Genomic DNA, 27,307 nt, shown 5'->3' on the forward strand with positions numbered 1-27,307 from the left:
TTTTTGTAAACCCTTGGAATTCTCTGATAGTTCTTCCTGTTGTTTTGTTTTGGGGTTTTTTTATTGATGGTCATCATTATTATTACAGTATTCCAGCTACACCTGTAGTAATGCAAGGGAGTTTGTCCTGCTCTAGAAAGCTAGTTTGTGTACTGCCATGTCATAATCTGCTTTCTGTTGTTACTAGGATGTGTTTAGTATTACTGTTTCCCCCCAGGTTTTGGAGCTTTTTGTAATAATACTTTGCTTCTTTTATTTCTTGTTTCTCCTTTGTCCCCTAGATTACTGCAGAGTTTTTTCCTAAACCTCTACCTCTTGTTTTCCCATGTTGGTGGGTTTTTGAAAATATTTAACTCCTGTGAGTGTCCTGGCTAGACAGGATATGGTGTTACAAAAAGGGACATACGACTAGTCCTTGCAGGCTTCCAATGGTACATCTTCCACCTTCCATGTTTTTGTTCATTCTTTGAGTGTGCACAATGAGTGTTCCTACAATAAAACTGTTTGGGTTATGTGCTTCAATTGACATGCATTGCTTTAAAAAACAATTGTATCAAATCCATTTTCTTCATGCAGTCACTTTGAATTGCTGTCGAAGTATTGTGTGTCAGGATTCTCTACATAAACTCATATGCTTCTTAATCAGTGTTTTGGTTTCATAATTTCTTCCCCTCCCCCATGCATTTGTTACTGATCCTTTATTTGTTTCATAAAGGTGTTCAGCTCTTAAGTGCTCTCATTCTCTAGTGAAGACATTTTGGTACTGACGTGTTAGCAGTCAGCTGTATCTGCTCATTTAGGAGCTGTTTGCTTTGCTGTCTTCTGGAATGCTGTCTTTGCTCACACTACATTGTCAGCTAATGCTGTTCTCTTGTTCCCTTCCTTTTGCAGCTTGTCAGGAGAGAGCTGCCAGTTTTCTGTACCTGAACAGTATCTGGGCCTTATATCTACAGTGTAGCTTGATTTATTAACTGCTCTTTCTAATGGCTGTCAAGCTGGGCAAATTCTAGCGGTCTCCTGTTCATGGTGTGTGCATTTTGCATAAAAGAAAGTCCTGAAACTGCAACATCAGCTCTTGAACTTCAATAATAATGAATGCACCATCACCTTTCCTCATGCTGTTACTTCCAGAATTAGGGCAACTATATGTTTTGGAGGGGTGGGGGGGGAGAATGAAAGAGGAATAGGATGATGGTACAAAAAAGGAGTAGACTGTAATTTTCTAAATGCTTTTGCCTAGTGCCCCCCTCCCAGGTAAATGCGTTTACTAGTACAACACCCAGGCTGATAAGGCACACTCATACAGTAACAGGGTTTCCAGCTCCTGGAGATAATTTACACCTAGTTGAATGCTGCTCCACCTTGTGTAAGAGTACCTGCCCCAGGGCTGAGGAAACACTGGGCAGACCAACACCGCTTACCCTTTTCAAGCCTGATGCACAACTGACAACGCCATCTAAGCCACTTTGTAAACCAATGATGTCTGGTTATGTTAAAAGATTAGATTTTCGTATGCTGAACATGGTTCTATACAGTAAATCCCATGGGACAGAGTTACTGTCTTACCCTCTACAACAAACTTCACAGTACTGTGTTGATAATTTCAACTTCTTAGTATTTTCAGAATATTAGAAGAGAGTTCTCACTCTTCTGCTGGATGGGTGATGGTATTAGAGATGGTGCTTCATGCTAAGCCACAGTGTTTTGAAGTGTTTGTGTTATAACTCAGCTGAGCAGGAAGCATGGAGTTCTGTAATTTTTCAGGGTCTTTGTTGAAATGAGTAATGTCAACAAACACAGGGTTTTCTTTTCCTCCTCTCAGTCTAGTTGCAGCATTCTCTTTGTGGTGGCAGGCTCCTTGTTCTACCAGGAGAAAAATTGCTTTATAATTCTGTGAAACAACACTTGCTACTTGGCACCTGACTTTTTTGTGCAGTACAAAGCAGTGTAGGAAGGCCACAGTAAGTCTGGGGTTGTGGAGGTGGATTTTGGGGGGGGGGGGGGGGAAGGTGAAAGCTTTTAACTAGACACACAGACACAACAGAAAAAAAGAAGCCAGTAGAAATATTGATTTGGGATATAAGAATTCACATGAGCACACAAAATACGCTGACGTTTTAAGTGTTAGTGTGGTTTTCAAAGTAATAGTAATGTCCTAAATATGTCTGAGAAGTAGCCTCCTGCTACCTAAAATTATCTTCCCTATCAGACCAAGAGAGTAGATCGGGCAATAAATCATCATATATAGAAAAAGCACAAACTGAAATGTGTTCCCAGCATTACTAGCAGATGACACATTTGAGATCCCGTTTCTACGACTGCCATCCTGGACTGTAACAAGAACTAGCTGCCCTCCTTTGTGTGAGCGTAGCTAGATGACACAATTGCTGAAAGCTTCAGCAATTACAGCTTGGCCAGCCTTCAGATGAATAAAATGCCAGTGTGGGAAGGGTGAAATGTTAGTACCAGCTTTGGATTACTGCCATGATATTTTCCACTATGCTACGTTCCATCTTGCTAGAGGAATGCCTTTGCCATCTTCTGCCAGAATCCTTAAATCGATAAACAGACACAAGTATATCTGGTTAATAAAGTGTAGCCTCAAACTAGGCAATCAAGTATTTAAAAACTTACATTTCTGTATATGCAAGCCTGTGTAAGGGAGGTTTGTTTGCAGCATAGCTGGTATGAGTGCGAACATTCCCAAGCTGAGATTCTGTAAATGCCATTAGAAGTGGCTCATAAGCTCTTTTATTGCAAATGATATTCTTGGTTGTCCATCTCTCCGCTTAGTTAAATCCTCATTCCTGCTGTTGTGGTCATCATGATTGTAAAATCCCTCTACTTTGGAAACAAAAGGACAGTTTGTAAAACCTGCTTGGGGGGAGAAGGGGTGGGAGTTTATGCCTTGGCTTCAAATTACATATGATTGCTGATATTGTTACTGCTGAGCAGATGCTGGGTATTTCAGATTTGTTGTAAATCTGCTGGAAACAATAAAAGGGGCTCATTATGGCCCTGTAAGGGGGAGGAAAAGGAGAGGGAGAAGACAGATTTGTTCCTATGCTTTAAATTACTTAAATGTCAAAAAAACTGATGTGTTATGGCCAGGGAGCAATATAGTTTGGTCTCAGCAGTGACAGCAGTAACAAAGCTGTACATCATAACATTCTTCACATAACTCAGTCTTCCAAAGATAATTTTGTGCATGTGTAAGAGATACTATAGCTTCTGTAGTACAAGGTACATGAATCAGCCTAATTAAGTTTCGATTACAAAATAACTTGCGTTTCAACTTGCGTTTCTACACGCAGAACAAATTATGCCAGTGTGAACTGGGCAGCAGCAGAATGCTTTGTGGCTGGTTTATAAACACAGGATCAAGGATTTGCTGCTCTCTCATCCCTTCTGAAAAATCCAGACCTCCATAAAAAACTGGGTTTTGCCCTATTAGCATAATTGCCATGGTTTCAGTACACAGGTGGTTTAAATTCCATTTATACAGCTAATTTGATTGGAATGAATAGTCTGAACAAGATCTTGCTATCTGATTTTGAAGGTCCCAGTAGTTGGTGAACATTTACTCATCACTTAATTCACTTTTAGTGTTAGAATTAATCACTTTAACTACAGGACCTTGAGAATATAACTCAATTTTCATAGGTCAGGTCTTCAGTATGATTTTAGGCAAACTATTGGCATCAGTTTTAGAGGTACCAATGCAAAATATGTTTTCATTTTGTGGGTCCAAAGTATGATTATTTGTTACTATGTAGCTATGCCAAAATGCATTAAATAAATGTTAGTGCTCAGTAAATAGTGCATCAAGTGAAAATGGAAACCCTGTTGGCTCTCATGCCTCTTTGTTGCTGTTGGTTGGTGTTTCTATCAGTGGAACAGGAGTAACACAACATTTCTGGGAAAGTTTGTGTACAGTGGTTGCAGCTAGAGGCTATTTAACTGCTATTCCATAGCAGTTTTGCTATTCCATTTTGTCCTTTCCCTCAATTTTTATCCCTTCCCTTAATTTTTATCCCATCTGTGACAGCTCAAATAATGATCAGTGGGAAACAAAATGATGGCTTTTGCTAGGCCCACTCTACTTACCAACTGAGTTCAAAACTATGCTATAAGACTTGTGTTCCTACAAGTGTGTTTCTAACAGTCCAGTTACTCTCCTGCTCTGTTCCTTGCCCGCCCTTCCCATCCTGTCCTAAGGATCTGGAGCAAGGGTTGGGCAAGCTGTATATTGGTGACAAGATACTGTTCTTGAAGGCACAGATGGTTCTTGTCTCTTGCACCTTGAAAGTACTTGTAGGTGGGGGATGGCCTCTGCTCTCAGGTGCAAAGTGTGTGGGATCAGTCAGATGATCACTACTGAAAGTGCAAGAGAATAACAAAAGGAAGAGAGCCCACAGGTCAAAGCAGTATTGAATGCAAACACTGCTGTCTTAATTATTACCTCCAAAGTGGAAAGAGCTTAAAATATATTGTGACTTAAAACAGTGATGCAGGGATGTGCAGAGGAACCTTGCAGATTCAGCCTTCAGATCGCAGATCTCTTCTGTGGTCAAAGCTGAAAAGAGGTTTGTAGCTCCATGTATGTGGTGCTCCATTCTTCTACAAGCAATGAGACAATACACTTGTGCTGTTCTGTATCAAGTGTGCATGGTCAGCTCTGGTGGAGTTGTGGAACATGGTTCAAAATCAGCTTTGATAACTTCTTTAATAATTTCTATATTTATAGAAATAATAATATAAATGTTTCCTATGGAGAAGGAAGCCTTAAGTGTGCCAACCTAACCAAGCAGATACTTTTGTTTCAAAGTGGGACAACATATGCTGTGGTTTATGTACTTAAAATAAGACTGGAGGAGACCCCCTAGATCATCACATCCCACTCGGTCCTATCACTGGCACTACACAGCAGCTTTGTCAAGCCTTATATTTAGATTCTTTTCCTCCTTTGCTACTGGAAGCCAGTTCCAGGTCCTCACCCTGCTGATAGCTAGAAATCCAAATAGCTTACTCCTAGCCACTTCATACCCACTTGTTTTTGTGTCAGTGCTGCCTGCTGGCTAAAATCCAGTGAGCATTATGCTGTCAGGAGGTCTGCACAGAGAGAAACCTTGGATCAATAGGTCAGTGTGCTCCAGGAGCCTTCTGTGATAGGCAGGGATGGTAGGAATTGCAGAGCTTTGGTATACTTGTAACAGTAACTGGTTTTCAGAGGGAGGTCCTAATGCTGCACATCCTTCGACTCAAAGTTTTGCTGATTTTAGTTGGGATTCTGTTTCTAGATGGTCTGCAATAGTTAGATCTCTATCAACGATTATTTGGCTGCTAAGGGGAGCATTTTGGTTTGGTGTGTGTACAACATCTATATTGCAAAGGGAAAAAAGCTGAGAGAGGGGGCATCTCTAAATTCTCATTTTAGTTGCTTAACAGAATGATCTTTAACAGCATGGGCATTGACATTGCAAGAAGTAACTAACTTATTTTTCCAAATTGCTGCTCCTTATAAAAGCAGGTCACTTGTTACTTGACTGTCTTAAATGATAAAAGTTGTTAGTTGTTGGCAGGAAATGTTGCTTGTCCGTCTGTCTTGATTGATGGGTCAACTGCAAATACTATTTTTGTCCAGTTAGAACCAGAGGGAAAAGGATGGATTGATCTTGTTCAAGGTGCTTCAGTTTTTAAAAGGTGCTCAAGCCTTCCACATGTAACAATATTTTTTTTCAGGCAGATACAAAAATGAGATCAGTATCAGCATTCTGGAACTTCATACTTTATTCCTTTACTTTCTAAATTTCAGTTGTCAAGACAGTTAGGTAGGCCTCATTACTGAGTAATAAATTTCTAAAATGCAAGAGTGCCATAGGAAATAATGAAAAAGAAAACAAACTGTTCAGTGGATTTGTAATGCTGGAACATTTTGTGGGGAATGCCGACAGAAATGCTATAATGTAGTGTGTTCTTCCATCAGTAATCACATCTCTCATCAAATGGAATCTAGAAACCTGTAACTTCAAGAAAACCATTGAAAACTGTCATGTCAGAGAGGATCTAATAATTGCTTTTATTAAAGTTTCACAGCTGTGCTGTGGAGAGCATTACATACACAAGCATGCAGAAAAGTCATGTCCCTAGGAGCTCACACCTGACATGCTAACTAAAGCCCATTGACCAACAAGGTCAAGAATTACTTATGTAAAATAATGAAATGCAGAGTGCTGTCATGCATGTGCATGAGAAAAGCTTGATAATGACTTCTGGGTTTTTAGTAGAGGTGGAAGAACCTTGTCATCTGTTTGTAGTCTTGAGTCTAATTGGTTGGAGACAAAAGGAAAAGCAATGTGGATTAATTTGTAGATTTAATAAGGCAACTGTGGAGAGTAACTTGTGTAATTCCTGAATTTGGAAGCATATGTGAACACTTTTCTTCTTCTGTTGGAGATGGGCAAAAGGCATCTTTCACCAAGAAAATCTTACGGTTCCTCTCGTGGGACCTAAAAGCACTTATACTTGAGGTTGTACTGGTTGTGATCTTTCCAGAGTTCTATAGAAGAAATTACTCAGTTTGCCATGATGAGCGTATTTCTGAACTCCTGTGTTTCTGCTGGAGTTCCTCAAATGCTCTTCCGTCTTTTCCAACGAAAATGTTGTTGCAGGGTACAATGCAAACAAAATTCTCCAGTGAAGGATAATGGTCTAATTATATCACTACACAAACTGATGTAGATAAGCATGTGAAGGCAGAGAAGGATGAGAAGTTGGTGGCAAAAGGAAATGCAAAGATGAACAAAGTTTGGAGAATCCCTGCCTAACTTAAGAAAGTGAATCCTTAAACCAAACTACATGGTGGCACTGCCTGGTTAAAACAAAGCAAACAGGTCCTTTGGGAAACGAGATCAACCTTAAGGAAATATTTGGACTAATTCAAACCATTGGACTTACTTGATGAGTGTAGTCAAGGGGTAAACGATGAGACTTATTGTTGTTTGCAGGCAGCATGGAAGTAATGCTAAAACCGCTGAAAGGGAAGAAGTTTGCCATTTCCTTATGTGTAATTAGTTACATCAGTGCCTTTCCATTTGTGTTCACTAATTTTTTCCTTAATAAACCAGTCCTGCCCCGTACAGTCTGAGTGCTTGCACACAGAGATGCTACGCTGAAGGATGAGGATCCAAACATTGGAGTAATTTATCAAGGCAACCTGGAATACAATACTTAATGTCAGCTAGCAGTAGTGCTGAGTCTCCTGATGAGAGTTTGCTCAGAGCATCACAAGTATTGGCTGCTTTGTGAACTACTTACTGAACTAGTTGCTGGATTTTTGTTTAGCAGGAAACCTATTGTTTAATTTGTAGAAGTGAGTCATAGAAACTATTTCCTGTCTGAATGAAAACAGTGTCCCCGGTTATCCCAAATACTGCACAATTTTTCTATTAAAAAGTTTTTTATGAGACTCAAATTCTGAGATTTGCGGGGTTTTTTTCTTTGAAATGTATTTACAATTGTTAGCTCTGAGACTCAATAGGCATTTCTGTGCAAATAAAAAGTCCTCAAAAGCTCTGTTAGCCATAGCCAAATGGGACTCTGAATTGCATTTCCATCCTACAAAAGACAGTTGGAAAGATAACTGTGTGGGAAGTGATACACTGCAGGGAACAGTCATGCCCTGGCAGTGAGGATGGACCAGATGACCTAATTTCTCTTTTCCATTAGAGCTGTCCCTGATTCCCCAGCTAGTCATGCAAACACATGACTGACAATAAGGATAAAAAAATATGGAAAACTTATCTCCCAGCATAACAAATAAATCCTGATATTTTTTATTCCATCACCTTGTAGGTGCTGATTAACTGAATGCCATATAGTCTCATTTCATTATGTTAGTCTTTTAAATGGAACCTTTAAAACTGACTTGCCATCTGCTCTGCCTGGAACTCAGAACTGCTTTCTCAGCTGCATGAGACATCTGCTTGATGCAGCCAATGGGTGAACATAGCAAGATTTGTGAGGAACAGCTCAAAGCAGCAGTTGCAGGGGTAATAGACTCTATGCTCTGTCTCAATAATATCCTATGCAGCTCATCTACAAGATTTTGGGAGCACAGCACTGTGCTGACTACTTCTACATTATCATATTTTGTACACAAGTGATATGGGCTTCCTGTGCCAACTCATACCCAGGTGTGACATCACTGTCTGCATAGTTGGTTAGACTGCTGTTAAGATGGCTTTTTGCAGCTGTCTGTATATCAGTCATGACCTGGCTGTCATGATCCAAAGGACTGGGGTTTTTTGCAAGTAAGATCTTTTCTGACTATTTGCCAAATTTTTTCTTTGCCATCACTTTGTGCTTCTTGCAGACTGCCTCTCTCCCTCAGCCAGGTAGCCTGTGGTCTTCCCGTGTCAGATCTTCTCTGGGTTATTCAGAATTTTGGAATCAGCATTTAGGTTATTATCACTGGATAATTCTTGAAATACATGTTGTTAACATAACCTCATGCTGAAGAGTTTGCACATGAAGTTTTGTTCCTGCTACACGCATGCCATCTGGATCATTCTCCATTAAAGTGATTCACATCACACCTACAAACAAAATCCAGTAGCGAATGCCAAAAAATCCTGAACACAGCATTAGGATGAGAATGGATTACAGGAATTCAATCAGAAAGATCCAGGTGAAGAGAGTTGAAGGTGTATAAGATGAAAAACTTTAAAAAGCAGGATACATTGACCAATTGTTGTTTTGATGGAAACTATACAAAGATACCTTATTGTCTGAAAGTTGATGTTTACGCTTGAGATTCCTCACAACTCTGATCTGCAAATGCTAGGTGGATGCTCACCTAGCCAGTTGAGGCCCAGGAGGAATTTGCCTTTCAGATCCATTTTGGAAGAACTGTTGTTAAGTTTATGTAAGTTTTATTTCCTTCTCTGTAAGGGAGAGTGGAATGTTTCTTGCTGGAACTTTATGTCATGTACTGTCCACTACTGCAAAAACCTAGCATCTCTGCAGTGCCCAATCTCTCCTGACCTCTTTCTTGTGGCTATTTTATTTATTATTTTTTTTAACAGCTGTAGCTTTCCATCTTTTTGTGTAGGCATTTTGTGTTACAGGATGCTGAAAACCCAGTTTGTAGTCCAGATTTATGGACTAAATGTTTTGTGGAGCCTTTTGAAGTAGATGCCTATTAGGTGCTTACTTGGATGTTAACAGTTGGACTAGTCCTGTGTTGCTTTAGCACTGGTAATCAGCTCTCGTCTCCTTGTGTGGGCCAAAGGAAAAGCTCTTCACCCTTCCACCTGTGGAGCTCGAGACAAGGACAAGATATAGGGATGTCAACTGTTTTCCATGCTCTGCATTCCTCTTCCTAAAGTATTTTCCTGTGCAGAGCAATCCCAATTTCCAAGACAGACAATGAGAAAAAGAGCCCCAAACCTTCAAGATCTCATAATAAATATAAATGTGGATTATAAAATGTTTATTGTTAATAAGAAAAATACTATGATAATGAAGAAAGTTTAACATTTAGAAATGAGGAATGTGTGACTACTGAAAGCCCTTTGTGGAAGAAATGACCAAAAATTCAAACTCATACATTTAACAGCGTATTTCCTGTCTGTTGCTGCTTGTTTTTTCCCTTGACTTGTGAAGTTTTTCCATGTTTTCCTTTCCCAAATGGAATAGAAAGATTGTTGCTGTTCAGGGAAACTGCCTCAGAGAACTACTTCATTGAGACAAAAGTAACTAGTAGATGTAGTTCGATGTATTTTTTTTTTTGTTTTCTTCCTTGTGACTTAGCTTTCATATTCATGTGCATCCACCCACTCCCAAAACACTTACTTTTAGTAATTTGTTTACTTGTTTTCTCTTTTCAAAGATATTTGGCTTAAAAACACTACACGTTGCTTTTGAACAACATTGTGGGATGAAATGTATTAGTCTGAGCCTTATAAATTGCAGCATCCCAAAGGCTATGCTGATTAGTATTTGCTGCCAGTGCTGTCTGAGGACTGTCTCATTACGTGGAAATTGCTGCGGTACAAATCTCCAGTGGCAGTGTGGGCTGTGTATGCTGATAACCAGCTCCTGCACCAGATATATGCTCTGGGGGATCCCTCTGAGGCCATAGTTGTGTGGTCAATTTAATCCAACATAAATCCATACTGCCTTCAAAACCTGCTGCTGTCTCATTTATGCTTGTCTCTAACAGCTGGCATCAGGCATCCTGAATGCAAAACCAAATATGAAAATGGGCACCTTTCACTTACGACTTCCCCAACCATGGGCTGACTCACACACAGCCTGGTTCTGCAACAAGAGAACTGCATGGGAGAAGAGACCAGGAGGACTACCCCTCCACTAACATTTATTTATGCAAATTACGTTGGACTGATGTGGCTATGTAACAAAAACCTGAGTACAAGGACTTTCTGAGTGCCTCTATTTGTCAGACTCAAGGCAGGTTTATTTGTCTGGTTTGCACTGGATTCCTGGTCTGGTCTTGCAATGTTTATTGTTGCCTTAAAGTGAAGCGATACTGGATTCACACTCATTAGGGCTGCATGATAACAAGTCTCTTTAGGAATAATACTTTCCAGTACTGAAAGCTCCCATGACTCAAAAGTAAATTGCACAAACAAAAGAGTTGTATCTAAAATACAAAATTATGACCTTCACCGAAGAAAGCACACTGGTATCCTCAGCAGAACCATCAATCCAAATGACACCATGGAAGAACACAGACACAGTAAGCAAACATGTCTTACTGCAATTTTCATGTATTCTGTATGATCCAATTTCTTCCTACCTTCGCAGTTGGGTTTAGGGGTAAAGACAAACCTTGTTTTCAGTCTTACCGTGCTTTATTGTGTGGGAGGCTGTTTCTGTAGCATTCCAGAATGAAATGTCCTAGTACTGACGCCTGTAATCAAGGAAACGGGAGAATATGGGATTAATACAATCTGATCATATAATTAACCACAGAAAATTAGTTTACTAGTTTAACTGATTAAAATGAAACAATCTAGGGCAAGACTCCTATTAATTTCAATCGGGAAGTCAAGAATATTTGGAATACCCACTTTAAGATTATAACTAAAATATGCACTACACTCATGGGAAGTAAAAGGGTAGGAAAATAATAAGTAGTATGCCAACTAGTTTCAGTTGTGCTGGTGTGTGTATAGTGAAATACTTATTTATAAATACAATATTGCATATACATTTCATATGTATTTGTATATACATATCTATTTATTTATGAGACCATGTCTGCTTGCAGAAGACTGACTCATTTCATTTTGGAAATTTGTTATAATCAGATGGTAACAACTTTTGGTTACTAAGGACCTAGGCTGAACCCATGCCAGAAACTACACATTATCAGCTGTAAGTATGTAAGTTTTGCATAGCTCACATTTCTGGACTTAAACAGGGACAGAAAAATATTGTGAAAGCTAAAATTTTGCACCAAATACATTACTTTGAGTATGGCATCTTAAGTGAAGACTATTTAGAAACTACATTTGACACAGTAATTACTAGTCATGCTGTCTGGAAAAACAGAAATAAAAGAATAAATACTTAAAGAGATATAAAAGTCCTTTTTCTGTAGGTTCTTATAGACTCACATAAGAATAGCCAGTTAGATACCTATTCTTCAAGTAAATTTAGCTTTTAAATGGCAATATAACGTTGTTTAAGTTCTAGGAAATACTAGAGGCTTGTGTAGTAAAAATAACAATGTAAAAATCTAATAAGCGCATACAATATGAAAACCTGTTGAGGTTTACTTAGAATCATACATGCAATATCTTTGCATTAATAGGAGCAAGACAAGTAACATACATATAGAGCTCTTACAAAAACACCTCCTCACACTTAAACTGTTTCTCTATGTTGCACAAATTGCACACACATTTATAAAATACAGCCACTGGCTTTGGTTTTTATACTTTATTGATGATAACTTTTTGTAGCTTACCATCACACCTGCACTGTCTCTATCATTAGACAATATTGTTAGACACTAATAGGGCAAATATTTTAATAAAAGCAGCCTAATTTCACTAATGCTTTAGAGCAATAAAATAATTTAAAATCATTAAATCAAAATTTAGAGCATTAATCATTAAGAAAATCACCTGGTTCAACTCTCCTCTCAGAGCAGGTCCAACTTCAAAGATACAGGTTCCTCAGGGCCTTGTCTTTGAAACACACTTAATGCTAAACAGTCCTAATACTCTACATAGCGTTAATAACATTAACATAATCAGTTGTTCTCAGTAATCCACTAACAGACACTTTAGGCTTATCCTGTGTTAAAACTCAGCCACCATACTTATTTCCTCTTACATAAACAGCAGTTTAGCTGTTTTTCTCTCAAGATCTTATCTGCTTTTACTTTTATACTATCTTTTTTATTTTAGATCCCTTATTGCAAAAAGCCATCAAGTACAAATATGCTTGTACAGTCAGTGGTGGTGGTTTTATTTTTCGTGAACTATCATTGCATTCTAAAGAGCCAGGATTTACACTGCTATTACTCAGATCCTAATAAAAGCAAATAATCTGTATTCTTAAGAGAAAAAGACCTGGATTTGTATCAGCTGACATAAGAGAGAAAACATGTCCAACAGCAACACACTAAAATTCAACTGGTTAAATTTTGTCCTAATCACATGTTTGTAAAGAGTCCTGAAAACTGGTGTTTTCTTTAATCTCAGTATAACTGCATCAGTAAAAAGTAGCAACACATCCTTGCTAACACTGGCTTCAGCAATGCTTCCCATCAAAAGACAGAACTGGCTTTTGGACCAAAAGGATGGTTTAATTTGAAGGGGACAGTCCGCTGATCTTACTAATGACCCCTACAGCAAGGCCTCTGTAAATGCAGCAAGAAGATGCTGGTACATACATCTGATCAGTCTGTAATCCTGCCAAAGATACCCAGCCAGGATGGCCATCGTTATAAGAGTCTAGGGTCCTCGTTATGCAACTACTGCTGCCCAAGCAACTGTATTGAGAATAACTGCCATGTAAAAAGTGGAGGCCCATGGTATTCCATCCCAAGTGTTACTGCCTTTGTCTGATTTTTCTCAGCTGACTTTGAGGAGTCTTCCAGACAACCCAGGAATCAGAATAAGTGTAGACCTTGATTCTGTGGAACTATTTACACCTTACACTCCTTTTCGTTACCTATACATGTGAAGGACACAACTAAGTGTTCTTAAAAACATTCTCCAGCTGGAGAGGCATTTTTTTACAAGGGCATGTAGTAATAGGACAAGGGGAAATGGCTTTAAACTGAAAGAGGGGAGATTTAGAGACAATATTAGATTTAGATTAAATATTTGGTTCTTTACTGTGAGGCTGCTGAGACACTACCACAGGTTGCCCAGAGAAGTTGTGGCTGCCACATCTCTGGCAGTGTTCAAGGACAGGTTGGATGGGGCTTGGAGCCATCTGGTCTACTGGAAGGCGTCCCTGCCCTTGGCAGGGAGGGTGGATCTAGATGATCTTTATGGTCCCTTCCAACCCAAACCATTCTGTGATTCTGTAGGTCAAAAAGCCCAACCAGACAATAAAACAAACTATGAATGTAGCTAAAAGTTCAGTGCAGTTTAATTATAAATACATACAAGGACAACCCATATTCAGGGCCATTTACCTGGTCAAATTGGAACAGGTTTTTGTGAATTTCAAAGGGAAAAGGAAAGGAAAAGAAGATATCAAAGGGGCAAGTACAAGAGCAAAATCTCTTAATAGCAATACAGTGTTGTTTGTTCTCTCAAATGTTTTACTGGTCACCTTGTTGACTTCCTTATCTTTCATGGCCTCTTTCTGTCCTGTTTCAGGGTCTTTTTTTGCCCTAGTCACACAGGGTCAGCTTTTCTCATCATCCCAGAGAAAGCAGGAACAGTTACCCACTGCTGGTTTCTGACAGCGGAGTACCTTTGGTTCAGCCGAAGCCAGGTATACAAGTAACATAAGATGAGATTCAGGCCTTCTGTGTGTGCCTTAGAGATAGGAACTGGTATCCTTTGAACTGCATTCTTGATGATATTTGTCACATATTTCCTCAGCAACTTCAAAAGAGTTTAAGTCCTTTGATTACAATCCTGTTTACCTACTATCTTAACTAACAGGCATTTGCTCAGAACAGACATCCACTCAAAACACTACCTTTATTATCTTTTCCCTTAAGTACAAAAATACTTTCATTTACAAGCAGCCATATTAGCATCCCTGGTTAAACATAAAGGAGTACTCTTTTGAGATCAAAACCATTAAAAGAGTGATAACTGAGTTTCTGTCCTAGATTTGCAGTAAACTCTGTGCCTGTGCTTTCTGCTTTAGGGACCTTAGAAACTTCCTGCCTACCAGGTTTTTACCATTAACAGTATGCAGCCACATGTGAGAAACAGGAGGTGTAAGTATCAAACTCACTTTTCATAGAGAAGAGTATTTCTTGTCTCTACTGGTTAAGGATGGGTCTAGCACTGTGCTGCTTTTCAGGTTATTTACAAGTCCTTTTAAATTGGTGCTTTAGGTCAGCAGCTGTATAATTACTACGAATATTTAGCAGTTGTATTGCCCACTTAATGTATATCAATATCCACAGTTTACCATTGGAAAACTAATTCACACACAGAAAGGTGAACAGACTTAGCCAAAGGTTTCCCCACTTCTGTAAAGGTACCTGAGTTACAGTTGAAGTATCTTGGCCAGTGGTTTCCTTACTGTGCCCCCTGAGTCGCTGGTATGGGCTCTGCAGAACCATATGAAAACATGTTTTCAAGTAGAATTTTAATGACAGGATACCACAAGTTTTGAGAGTTGACCACAATCCAGTGGTCCAAACTGTCTGGAGACTACTGACCTAGCCTGCCACTGGTGATTATAGAATCACTAAAGTGCTCTCAGGTGTCTTATGATGGCACAGCTGTGTTACCAGTGCAATCAGAATTGCAGCTCAATGACTAAGATAGCTCAGTAGCATATTTTCTGACCCAGAACACAGATCCCTCTAGATTTTTTACTATCACTACACATAGTATACTTACAACCAAACCTCTCCAAGTAGGCCAGGAGAAGGATGAGAGCCTGCCCAGGTGTAGCAAGGGAGCATGCCTTCTAGCAGGACTCTCCTGAGGCAGAAGTGTCCCTTGGAACTATGCTTCTCTTGTCTTCCTGTTGTGTGTTGTTTATCAGATATAGCTAGTGAGCAAATCACAGAGGAGTGTAATCAGGTAGGGCTGGGGAATGGCAACTGTATGAGTCACATTTTCAGTATACAGCACTGAAATACCTGCAGTGGAGACAGAAACAAGGCACCATGAAAATGAGAGATCAAAGACATAAAATAATGGTTGAAATCTTAGCTGATGGGCAGGTGGCTCTTAGTCGCATGTAGGTCTTAAGCAGTTCAAGTGTGGCTCCTGCACCAAAGCTCCACCATGAAGATGGCCAGTGTGGGTAGTCTGAACCCAGACGTTGGATGAAGTGAGCCAGCTGGTGCTCCCACACCTGACATCAGTAGGTTGGCTGCAAGTCAAAAACAAGTGCAGGCCCATTTTGCAGTAGTGAGCTACTGTCCCTGATGCAGGCTGCTCATGGAGATTTCACTTTCCCTTTGGAAATAGGTGGCATGTGAAGATTCTGGTCACAGGAACATTTTGGCATAGTGTTCATAGACCCAAGGCATTTAGAAAACTTTTCTTTGCAAATAAATGACTTCCAAACATATCCTCTCGGTCTCACTCACAGTCAGCAAAACTATTTTGTGCGAGGAGTTGGATCCAGATTTCCTGCTCAGTGCAGTCGCTTACATGTATTCAGAGTGCAAATCCTGGCCTGGAGTAGAAATACTTCACAACTTACTTAGTTGACAGGGTCAAAAATAACTAAAGAGAATGAAACCTCTGAACAGGCTGATAGCTTGTTGACACTAAGGCTGCACTAGCATTCCTCCAGTTCTAGGGCAAATGGGTTCATTCAGCCAGTGGTGCAAGTTAGGGTAAATCTGCCCTGACCTTCTGCTGTGAAGCCACCAGGTCACTACAGAAGATCAGAACATCTTCTCTTGTCTCTTTTCCCTCCATCAAGGCTTTAAGATGGTATCCAGAGGAACATTAAGACAGATGTGCAACGTCTCATTGTACAGGGGGAGAATCACTGCAACACCCCATCACAGCAAGTGTTTTTTCAAGAGTACCTGATTCCGTGAGAGGTTTGGGGCTCCTGTTCTCACCATGGAACCCAAGGAAGGTCTTATTTGCTTGGCTGAGGCATTTGTCTCTTTTGAAGCAATTCTCACTGATGCCACATTCACAAGTGCAGTCTACTATAGCTCTAATGAGAAATAATAAACAGCCTAATGCGACATAATACACGGAATACAATTTATGTATTCCATGAATTGCTCTTTATTTGAGATCCTGTCAGAAAACTTAAAAGGCATTAATCCATTCCAGCACAGCCTCTTTCTAGCCCACTCTTTTTCTAGTGGGGTTTGGGGTTGTTTTTTTGAGGTTTTTTTGTAATGCAGATTGTCCAGCATTCAATGTATTAATTTTTCATAGCATGTTTAAGTCTCCATTTACACTTAAATCCCATATTGCCAACATGGCTTGTGAGAGAATAAAACAAACAGGAGTTCCACTTTGCAACTCTCAATCATGAGAATAAACCCCCCTTGTGAAGCCACTGAATACTGATCTCAGAGTTTGCCCAAGACAGTTTTATTTTTCTCTTCTAAAGCTTCTCCTCCAGTTCTAAGCCTACGCAGGGACTGTACTTATGTACATATACACATTTACATACACACAAATATATGGGCAAAGCAGTCAGCATAAGGTAGATTCTCAGCTGATCTTTCCAAATCCAAATGTGTGCAAATTTAATAATTTAAAATTTCTACTATTTGTGATGTTTTTTTCAGTTCAGTAGATGTTCAGTTGTCCAGCTGTCAGGTTTTGCTTGGGCTGCAGGAGTACACAGGCAATCAGTTCCCTCCATGTCTCGTACAGCTGGAGACTAGCCCACATTTCATTACTTTCCAGTAGCTTCTTCCACAGCTTCTACCAGTGTCTGTGACAGCTGTTCTGGGGGTAAGGGAAATCAGCAGGATGTATGTTAAATCACCAGCATGCATTTTAGAATCAGAATATAAACCTAGCAATTCAAAATTAGGTTTAGGGCCTATGTATTTATAAATGTAACTCCTATGCAGACAGTAGATTGAAAATTGCAAATAAGCTATCACAATAATCAAACAGGACAGAATGTGTGTGTCCTCCTGCCATTGCAAGATCTACTACAAGATCTTTCCAGGCTAAATTTTATGAAATGTGCACAGTGGAACCAGGGAACGCAGGACCTGCTCACATCAGCATTGATGCTAAGAGAACTGCCTAAATTGCCTAAAGTGATGTAGGATGAGATTTAAACCCCATCCTGCTTCCATTTAAAGCAGTGTCAAAGCTCGGGTTCTCTGAATAGCGCTGGGATACCTGTGAAAGTCTGAATCACCTTGTCAGAATGCATCCAGAGATGTCTGTAAAAGTGAGAATGGTGGGTGTGAAACTACCCAACAAATCATAAAGTGGTTTACATACATCATCCTCTCATGAAACGCTAGAAAACTCTCGAAAATATCTGAATGGCCTTGCCATTGACATCTGATGGATCTTAAATATGTATGCCCATACATATTTAATGTATGGACATACTAAGATAGTAGGAAGCTTTATATGTGGAAAGGTGTTTTTCTGTTTCCCTTAAGACAAAAGTACACCAGCCAGATGGCAGAAGTATCTTTGTTACTTATACATGGTGCCACCTTTCCTAAGAGCTGGAAAGGAATAGAGGAAGACTGGCAGCACCATCTCCTGGCAGACATAGGAAACAGGGACCACTTTGTGTCAGAAAGTAGGGCCAAATTATGTCTTTGTGGATTTTAAACACTGTAACAGGAAGTAACTTCAGAAGAGTATATTCCCTCCCTAGGAAGATTAGCTTTAATATGCTTCAGGGAAGAAAAGCATTATGTCCTATTATAATTATGGAAAACACATACGCACAATTATGAAGAACAAATTCAGGCTGCTTCTCCCTTTAAAAAAACTCTCTTGTGTTGGCCTCTGCTTTCCTTTATACTGTAGTAACAGCAGGTTTCAAAACCAGCACAGCAGCTAAGTTAGTCCATTTGCAGTGTATTAGTGGAGTTCTGGAAGACCACAGAAGTTCCCTGTACTCAGAAAATAATGGAGTATGTAGATTTCAGGAATTGTAGCCAAGTTTCTGTCTTGCTGAGGAGGCAGGGGAAATAGCGGGAAAAGACTATTACTACTGTAACCAGGTGGATCATTAATGTGGAATGCTATTATACATATCTAGAAAGTGACAAACACTATTAATAAGGGCGAGGCCTTCCGAGTAATGAAAAGCTGTATGGGAAAGAAAACATCTCTGGAGATAAAAGAGAGGAGATTAAGTCAGATGACTTGGTGAAAGACAGCCATGAAGGAGAACAGAGGAGACAACAAAATTAAAATGGTGAGGATGAGAGGAATTTTAGAAACTTCTACAGCTTTTCCTTGAACAGTACAGAACTGGTATGCCATCAGAGGCCAGATCTCATTTATCAGAACAGTCTCAATCAGCAAGAAGACTTAAATGGAGGGGACCTAAGTACACCAGTCTTCTTGTCTGTTAACTCTTGCAGATCTGTTCTTGCTATTAAGGCCCATGTTCCATGATACTAAACATGAAGCACTCCCTATGTTACACAGATTATGGTTTGCTGTTGAGGTTTTTCCCATGTTTTGGAAGTTATCTTACTTTGAGAAACTCACAAAATGCTTTAAAGGAAATTTTTTGCAGATGATCATAGAAGTGGAAGACACAAATTCCTTCATTCCATCCTCCTCACAAAGGAAGAACACTCCCTATAAGCCACTGCACTTCCCTGGACTTCACCCAACTTAGGTTCAAAAGCCACAGGTAATAGGGGTTCCAATAATTCCCATGGGAAAATACTCAGGTTTATGCAGCCTACATAGGTGGGGGTGGGGTTCTGCTTATCTCTTTAGTTCATAACAAAGATCAGGCCTTTTTCCTCAGGGCATCATTTACTATTCAAACATTCACAACACAAAGGTAATCCTCCATCCTCCCCCAGGGCCTGACGCTATATCTATCTTTCTTTCTAAGCGAATTAAACTGTATAATTTAGGAATCACTCTGGTTAGTGGGCTAACCTCTTTTATCAAATACTTGTTCTTAAAGGAACTCTGCTTCTGACCAGGGTGAGCTGCCCAGTTAGCTGCCTGTGCGCTTCTCTAGCTTTTATTATCAACACACAGAAACACATTTTGATGACTGTATATATTCAATTCTTTTGTTTCTTACTTTTTTGTTCACTGTGCTGTACTTGTGTTATTCCTCACCAGAACACACTACACACTGCTTCCCATTCATTTCTAATTATAGCCTATGTATTTATTATATCATTGTTTAAGCCCTATTCACATTAATAAAATGGCTCAAATTCCTGAATGGGGGAAAGAAAGAACGCCTTAAGCATACTGAGTATCAACATGCTCACAAAGTGCTCTTGTACTGGACATTAAGATGATACGTTTGTATAAATCAAAAAGCTGCTGAGGGTTCTGAAACCCACCAACTGAACTGGCCATAAAAGCAGCACTGGGAGATAACACTAGGTGTTCCTGCTCTGACAGGGGGATTGGACTAGATCATCTTTTGAGGTCCCTTCCAATCTCTAGCATACTGTGATAAGGCCATAGCGGAAAACCTTCTTGTGTCTGTGTTTGTCTGCTGGAACACTTCATCATTGGCCTTCTCTCCAATGCGTTTCGAACAACTGAGACGTTGACTTGAAAAATGGGTCATGATTTAAGAGCATACGAAATAACTAGGCTCTCAACAGATTCTCTCTGTTCATCCAAGAAACTCGAGGATGCAATAACTGAAACTCTGTAGTGTAAATTCTTGTTTAAAATGTTCTTGGCACCTAAGGAGTGGATTGTATCAAATCTTGCATGATCTTTTTTTTTAGAAGATGATTCTAGGAGGAAGTGGAGAACTCCTGTCCATTAAAACTGACACCTGCTATGCACAGATTACTGCACACCGGGACAGAGGGTTTACTAGGGACAGGTCAACCTAGTTTTTCTCAACACTTTTTGCAAGAGAAGTCTTGCCTTTGTAACTTTCTTCTTACATACAATTCTACCACGGAATACCCTGCCACAGGATGCTATAGATGCTAGATGTTTATAAGCAGTAACAGATCAACTGGACAAACATCTGGAGAATATACATTGAGAGCCGATAAGGAAGAAGATGTGACCTCTGATTTTGGGAGTCAACAGATGCACATTGCTGGGAATTCAAAACAGTCCCACTGGGAACTTTACCAGTGGTTTGGCCTCTTGTAATCTTTGAAGACAAGAAACAGACATACAAACCTGCTTTAAGCATTACGTCTGTCCTTAAGATGAAACATTTAGTAAGGAATAATTTTAATCATGCTACAGCTATTTGCATACTTCAGGTTAACTAAAGCACAGTGAAGTAAAAAGGATTGGTGACGGTGAGAGTTTTTCTCCATTTTTGCCAAGTACATCACATGCAATCATCTTTGTTAGAGGTACCTATAGTCAAGAAGTCAAGCTAATTCTGGAAACATTAACAGGTACACTATTGTGCAGCTGTAACTGCAAAATGTTTTCAAGTATTTTTAGAGCAATAAGGCATGCTGTTTGGGAACAGCTGACTCACAGACCCATCATTATTTGTACCAAGCACCCCAAATCCTCTGTTTTGCTAAGAAAACTATGTAAAACCTACTGAAGTCATGTAGCAAAGTCACTTGCAAGAACTGAGAAGAAACTAGCTTCTGCAAGTTGCAAACACAACTCTATGAGACACTGCTGTGCATATGAGAGGCTGTGAGAGCGCTGCAGTCCCCCCATGGGCATGCCTCCATCTCCAGCTCAGCCCAAAGGTGGTCTCCAGAGCCCCCTCCATTTCCAGGTAGCAGATGGCAGGCCTGTTTCCCACATGCAAATCCGTACGGGCGCCGTCGTGAGAATGCCCCAAGGAAACGAGAGCCCTTGGAAGCGAAACGCGGCACCTCACGTCTCGCAGCGCAGCCGTAGCTGGGTAGAGTAGCCGTGCAGACCGCGAAGATAGGAGACCCATTACACCACCTCGGAGCCATCGAAACGAAACCCAACCCAGCCGAGCCGAGCCCCTCCTCACTGCCCGCCCCACTACTTAACATGGCGGCCCCGCCCGCCCCCACAATGCTCCGCGAGTAGCTGCCGCGCTTCCGGGTGCGGGCCCTGCCCGGCACGGCGTGAGGGGCCCGGGGGTGGGCGGAGGGCGAAATTTCTCCTACCGGATGTGAACGGAAGGAGCGGGCGGTGGAGGAGGGAGCCGCGGCCGGACCATGAGGCTCCGACTGTGGCTGGTCCCTGCCCTGGTGGTGCTCTGGGGGTCGGGCGGTGTAGAGGCGCTGGGGCGCCCTCCGCGCCGGCAGAGCTACGGTAAGGGGTAGGGAGGGGACACGGCAGCCGTGGAAGGGGTGTGAGGGAGAGACCACTGCTGCGGCGCGGGGGACAGGGGCACGCTTGCCTCTGCCTGGGGGTAGTGATGGGATATGTGTGGCGTGGGGAGAACACCGATCTCTGCCAGGGGGTGGCGGTCTGGGGAATGGGGAGAGGGGAACGGGCCAGGGCAGGAGCCGGGCACCCTGTGTCCCGACTGAACACCCACCCGGAGGCCTGCCCGTGGCGGTGGGCAAGGTCGTGGCCCGCGCCCTGCTCCTGTGCCTGCCTCCGGGAGGGTGGGTGCGCGCCTTGGGAGCGCCTAGGGCACAGGGATTCCTGGAGACTATATAGGCCCCATGCCCCCCCGGTGTGGTCCCCTTTACCTGAAGCACCACTGATGGGCAGTGTTAGGGAGTCACTGCTCTCTGCAGGAGTGGAGTGACCACTTGATTGTCTTCACACTCGAGGTGGGCTAAAGAGTTTTCCTCACAGGAGTGTGCGTTGTGTTAAGGCAGGGTAATGATATAAATGGCTTCCCTTCATAGTTCTGGTTGAAGAGTCACCGTTGCAGAGAGAGCCTGAAGCTATTGGAGCTGAATGTGTCTTCTAGAAAAGCTTAACACAGAGGAGAACCGTTGCTTTATTTAACTTCTGTAAACTTAGTTTTGCATCTAAACTTATACTTCGGAGTGAAGCAGTTGTAAACGTGTGTTTGATAAGCAACAGCTTATCACTGAAGTGGCATATGAGCTCTTGAGAGGCAGTGGTCCTGCCTTGCCCAGTCAGATATCCTGTCTCCAGCTGGTGTGGCCAGTGGTGACTGCTTCAACTCTGCTTTCTTTGCTTAGATCTCCCAGCAGTTTTCCTGACAGGCATCCAGGCTGTGTGTCTGTCCTCCTCTCCCACACCTGAGGTGGACTTGCAGGTCTGTGCAGACCTCAGAAGTGGGTAACAGCAGGAAGCTGGAACGGATAGGATTCAGTGGTGGATGCTTCAGGAAGTGTAACAGAAACAGAACAAACACTGTATGTCCTTTTAACAGGTCCTTAACAAGGCAGGTCAGGGAGCTCCTCAAACAGAGGACATCTTGGGCTCTGAGGTTTTTTTATGCCTTCTAAAGGATGTATCTGCTATGGATTTGCATAATCTTTATCTGATAGCTTTTGTGTTCTAGGCCTCTGTACTACCATGGCTGGACTATGAGCTCTTCAGTTTTATGAAATACTGCATGGGGGAATAATAGAATAGTTAGGGTTGGAAAGGACCTTAAGATCACCTTCTTCTGTTGCCAGAAATGGTCAGTATGAAAGGATTATCCATTTTCTTCATACTTTTAATGACTTACAGACTTGTATTATTTTTCTGCTTTGTAATTTTAATTTTTTTTTCAGTGGAAAAATCTTAGTCTCCATAATAATTCTTAGTATGGGGTAAAAAATTATAACTTTATTTGTCTTTGTTACCTTTCAAAGAATCACAGAATGGTTGAGGTTGGAAGGGACCACCAGAGGTCATGGGAGTTGTACCTCCCTGCTCAGGCAGGGTCACCTAGAGCACATTGCTCAGGATTGCATCCAGACACGTCTCTGTCTATATACTTTGTATATTTAATTTATTTATTTGTATTTTAATTTATTTATTTGAGATGTGTGACCAGGACTGTAAGGCATTATTTGTCATACAAAGGTAGCATGGATTTGCAGTGATGAATGCTTTTCATTCTGTTTTCTTCTGAGTAATTTTTTGGTCCTTTTTGTTTGTTTGTTTGTTTGTTTGCTTGTTTGTTTAATAGTCCTTCCAAGATATCTCTTCTTTCTCTTTTTAATATTTTATTTTTGAGTGGTAATACCTATGCTGAAATACTTTGCTGCTTAGATACAGTGAGGCTGTGTTTTCCTCATCTTATTTCACACACTGAAATTCATCAAACATTTTGTTCTGTTGTTCAGTAAACTAAATATATAAAAGCATTTTGTGAGGGAGCTTGAAAAAAAATCCAGGTCTTCTCCATTAACTGTTACATTTATCCACACACTTCATTCTCTCAGAATGCTACTATCGATGAGGCTCTACTTCCCTAGTATCTTATTTAGCCACAGGTCCAGTATTTCACACTTGGTCGTTGTTACCTTTTTGTCAGGTAATTGAGCATATTTGTTGGTTAGGTCCCATGATGATACCTGGAGTAGAAATTGGACCTGTATTTACCACCCTTCAGGCCTAACCTGCAGCAAGACTAATGGTGTTGCACTAGTGGCATACCACAATTAGTAGTTGACCAGGTTTTTTTTTTCAGTGCTTTGTAATTTTGGGTTAATACATTCATGTCCTATTGCCTTATTACTCATTTTCTTGGTTTGTTTTAAAGTGCCTTTTCTTGAGTCTTGGAGGAAGGTCTTTAGAGTCATGCTATCAAGACAAGCTTTTGGGGATATTTTTAGTCTCCTCTGAGGTCAGTGCTAAGGTCAATTACACTCTTTGGTATCGGCCCTTAACATCCATTTCTGGAGCTGTATTTGCAACTTTTTTACAAGCCCCTTTTATTATTTATCTGGGTGGTTTCTTTGGATATAATAAAAGCTATTTCAACTATGAGCTTTATGCCTTTTACAAGCTGGTCTTCAAAATTTCTTTGCTTACTTTACTGGGGTTTTATGTTCAGCTTTTGATGGAGTTCTGTTATCCTCATCTTACACATGACTTGGTTTACTGGAATACCATCTTTTCCTTCTAATAACTTCAGCTTTGCTATTTTGAGAGCTCTGTTTAACCACAGCTTGAATTTTGTGAACTGAAATCAGATTTCTGTTGAGCAGTATATTTAAGGAAGTTTCAAGAATTACCATTTTGTGATTTCTATTAAGAACTTTCTTGCCTGTTTCTCTAGAAGTTCAGCTTTTCAGGGAGGAAAAAAAAAGATTTTACAGTGAAAAAGCAGAATTTGGCAAAGAACAGCACAAGGAGATAAAAAGACGTGGGTCATTTCCCAGCATTTTTCAGCTGAAGTAATCTTTGGGTGTGGTGCTCCAGCAGTCTAAACTGATCTAAATTGGGACTGCCACAGTCCTGGCCTTAGCTTTCTGATCTCTTCCCCATTCCTATGAGCATATTCATGGAGTTAGGCCACCTGGAAGCTGATCATTGTTTGGTTGGGGTGGTTTTTTGTAAGGGGTAGGGTGCCTGGGTTCAGGTGTTCTCCGTTTATGGAGTCTGCTCTCTGGAGTAGCTCACAGCGTGACTGTCAAGTACCTGCCCCATGCTCTGGGGGTGGCAGTGGCTGTGCTCAGGGTGAAGGATGAAGGGAGGATGGTATCAACATCAGTGTGTTACCATTAGATGATCTGGAAGTGGTGTTCTTTTTAATAACACTGACAGCAGGGGTGAATTTCTGGAAGAAGTGTGACTCTACTGGTCAATACAACTGTTACTGTAGTTTTGCCTCTAAAAAATTAATATCACCTTGTTGAAATTTTTTCTCTCCATTGTTTATCTCTGAAGATAACCTTTCATAGCTATTAAATATTAATGCAGTTTCTCTTGGAGCTCAGACATACCTGAATGATAACAGGGCTGAATATGCTTGAAAAGAGTAACAGTACAAATCCCCACCCTCACTGTTCTTGAATGTATAGATGGCTATATCTAGAGAACTGCTTGAATCTGTTTTACAGCACAGAGGTGTTAGTAGCACACTGCCACTGAGCAGCATGTATCCAGGATTGCTCAGAGCAGAGTTTGTACGCAAAATGTCTTACTCTGCTGCTGTCTGTTTCAAATAAGATCTTTTTATCATAAGCTAGTCAGGGAACAAAAAAAAGTAAGAGCTGTTCCTGAGCAGATGATATTCCTTGAATCACTTCCCCCTCATCTTTTTCTACCTGCTATATTGCATCAATAGAATCTGATGTAACCTGGGCTTGGGTTGATTTTTCTCCACATGTCTGAAATACCACAGAGAACTCCAACTGTGAGCTGAAGAAATATCCTATATGTGAATAGATACAAACGTATGTGATACACATCAAAAGACTAGAAGTAACAAGTTCTGGAGTGAAAAAGCAAATGATAGTGGTGTTGATGAATGAACTGGTGGAGATGAGTGATACAGAGGGCAGCATAAAATCATTTGCAGTCTTGAGTCCTGCTTCACACTTGGTGTGACAAAACACAGGAAGTCCATAAGGCCAGGAGTCTAACCAACTGCTGAAGAGATAGGGGTTAGAAGTTTAGCTCAGTATGAAGACTGTGCAGTGAGATTAGTGACAAAATCCTTCTGTCCTTCTGGATTGAAGCATCTGTTGGTGACTAAGTCAAGACCTAGGTAAGGGTCAGATAACTAATTTCCCTGTTGCAGTCTGACTTTTTTCTTGTTGTTTCTTACCCCATTTTAATATCCTTTGAAGCAAGAAAGCTGTTTTGGATTGATCTGGTTTTGCAGTTTGACTCCACCAAGCTGAAGGTTGGGTGTACATCTCACGGTGCACCACAGGGAGGAGAATCCAAGAACACACAGCCTAACAGCAGTATGTCCCAGCACATGATACCTGCATGGGATGCTGTGGGGTTATTTCAAAATCCTGGCAGGAATGTGTAGATGCAGTGTTTCAATAGGTGTTATTACAGGCTCAGTGATAGTCTTCTGTATGCTTTGTCTCCATGTAAACAGCAAATGCTTCATGTAGACATGGGCTTACTGAATGCAGATTGTCATTGTGATTTTTGTGTTGTGGGTTGACAGTCTTTTCTGTGGAGGTACTTAAGGTTTTAAAGGATTTTTTTTCTGGTATTTATTTTCCTTTGTTCATGTGAATCAGTCAATTTTTCCACTTCCAACTAGAAAAAAGAGAAATTGTGATTAAAATGTAATTCCTGAGAGAAGGTACTTGTACTCAAAGTCAAAAAGTGAAGGGTGTCAGCACTAGATTAAATTCTAGTCATTAAGAATTGCCCTTAACAATTGCAGGAGTTTTGTAATGGGAACATAATCAAGAGCTCGGTACGAGTTTGGTTTTCAATAGTGTCATTTTAGTCTGACCTCTGAGCAGCCAGAAAGTAAAATTCAGCTTTGCATTTAAGATTCGGGGTTGTTCTGTTTTTCACCCTCCTGCCATACAGACTGACAACTTCACTGCTGCTGTTTGCTGCTGATAGCAGCAGTGGCTCACCTCAGTTTCACACTTCTACTCTGGAATTTTGTGTGTGTGTGTTTGTGCAGAAGTGACTTTCTGCTCTGTGGCTGGAAGGGCTGAGCGAGGAAGCCCCGTCAGCCAGCTCCTTAGGTGCAGAGTTCTCCTGACTGCTTTAGCATTACACCAGGATTTAATTATGTGTTCAGTAGTCAGGAGAGATTTATCTTTGAGAGAGAAGTTTATATTTAACTTCTGTTATAAATAGGTTGATTTCCCCCCCCACCAGCTTTTTTATAAACTGCAGAACTCAGAGTTTGCCTGTTTCCCAGAGGGATCAAGGGAAGTCCTTTGCTGTGTGTAATAAAAGGTTAACCAAGAGCCAGGTTTCTTTGACAAAGAGCAGTACATCCTGCTGTCCTGTTCTGCACATTTCATATGCTGCGCTCGAACTTGCTTTGGGCATGTCCTACAACTCTCTGAATGGTTCTGATGGTCTTTCTGGTTTCTTTTGTTCTTGCAGATGTATGTGACCATGCTGCCTGTATTTATGTCAGTTGTTCCCTGCATCACTTTACAATATCC

The 27,307-nt window shown here is 40.8% G+C and overlaps 1 protein-coding gene and 1 long non-coding RNA gene across 3 annotated transcripts in view; one reads left to right on the plus strand and one right to left on the minus strand.

The window, feature by feature from the left end:
- Positions 1–8,022: 8,022 nt before the first annotated feature.
- LOC133211408 (uncharacterized) lies at positions 8,023–16,216 on the minus strand. Of its 2 annotated transcripts, XR_009725202.1 has the most exons (4): positions 15,089–16,216; positions 10,872–10,936; positions 9,215–9,322; positions 8,023–8,597 (listed from the first exon to the last, which is right to left on the minus strand). It is a non-coding gene; the product is annotated as an uncharacterized LOC133211408 (long non-coding RNA). The 2 variants fall into 2 exon arrangements; XR_009725201.1 differs by lacking the exon at positions 8,023–8,597 and having other exon boundaries at positions 8,715–9,322.
- Positions 16,217–21,350: 5,134 nt separating this feature from the next.
- The window catches only part of ADAM17 (ADAM metallopeptidase domain 17), a 35,148-nt gene continuing 29,191 nt past the window's right edge, over positions 21,351–27,307 (plus strand). The window contains exon 1 of the mRNA XM_061351750.1: positions 21,351–21,593. Within this exon, the coding sequence (XP_061207734.1) occupies positions 21,497–21,593 (97 nt within the window). The 5' untranslated portion in view covers positions 21,351–21,496. The remainder of the gene's footprint in view (positions 21,594–27,307) is intronic.

This window comes from Neopsephotus bourkii, unplaced genomic scaffold (genome assembly GCF_033783945.1).
Source record: "Neopsephotus bourkii isolate Nb327-2 ecotype Australia unplaced genomic scaffold, CSIRO-AGI_Nbou_v1 NB_595, whole genome shotgun sequence".
Classification (NCBI taxonomy): domain Eukaryota; kingdom Metazoa; phylum Chordata; class Aves; order Psittaciformes; family Psittacidae; genus Neopsephotus; species Neopsephotus bourkii.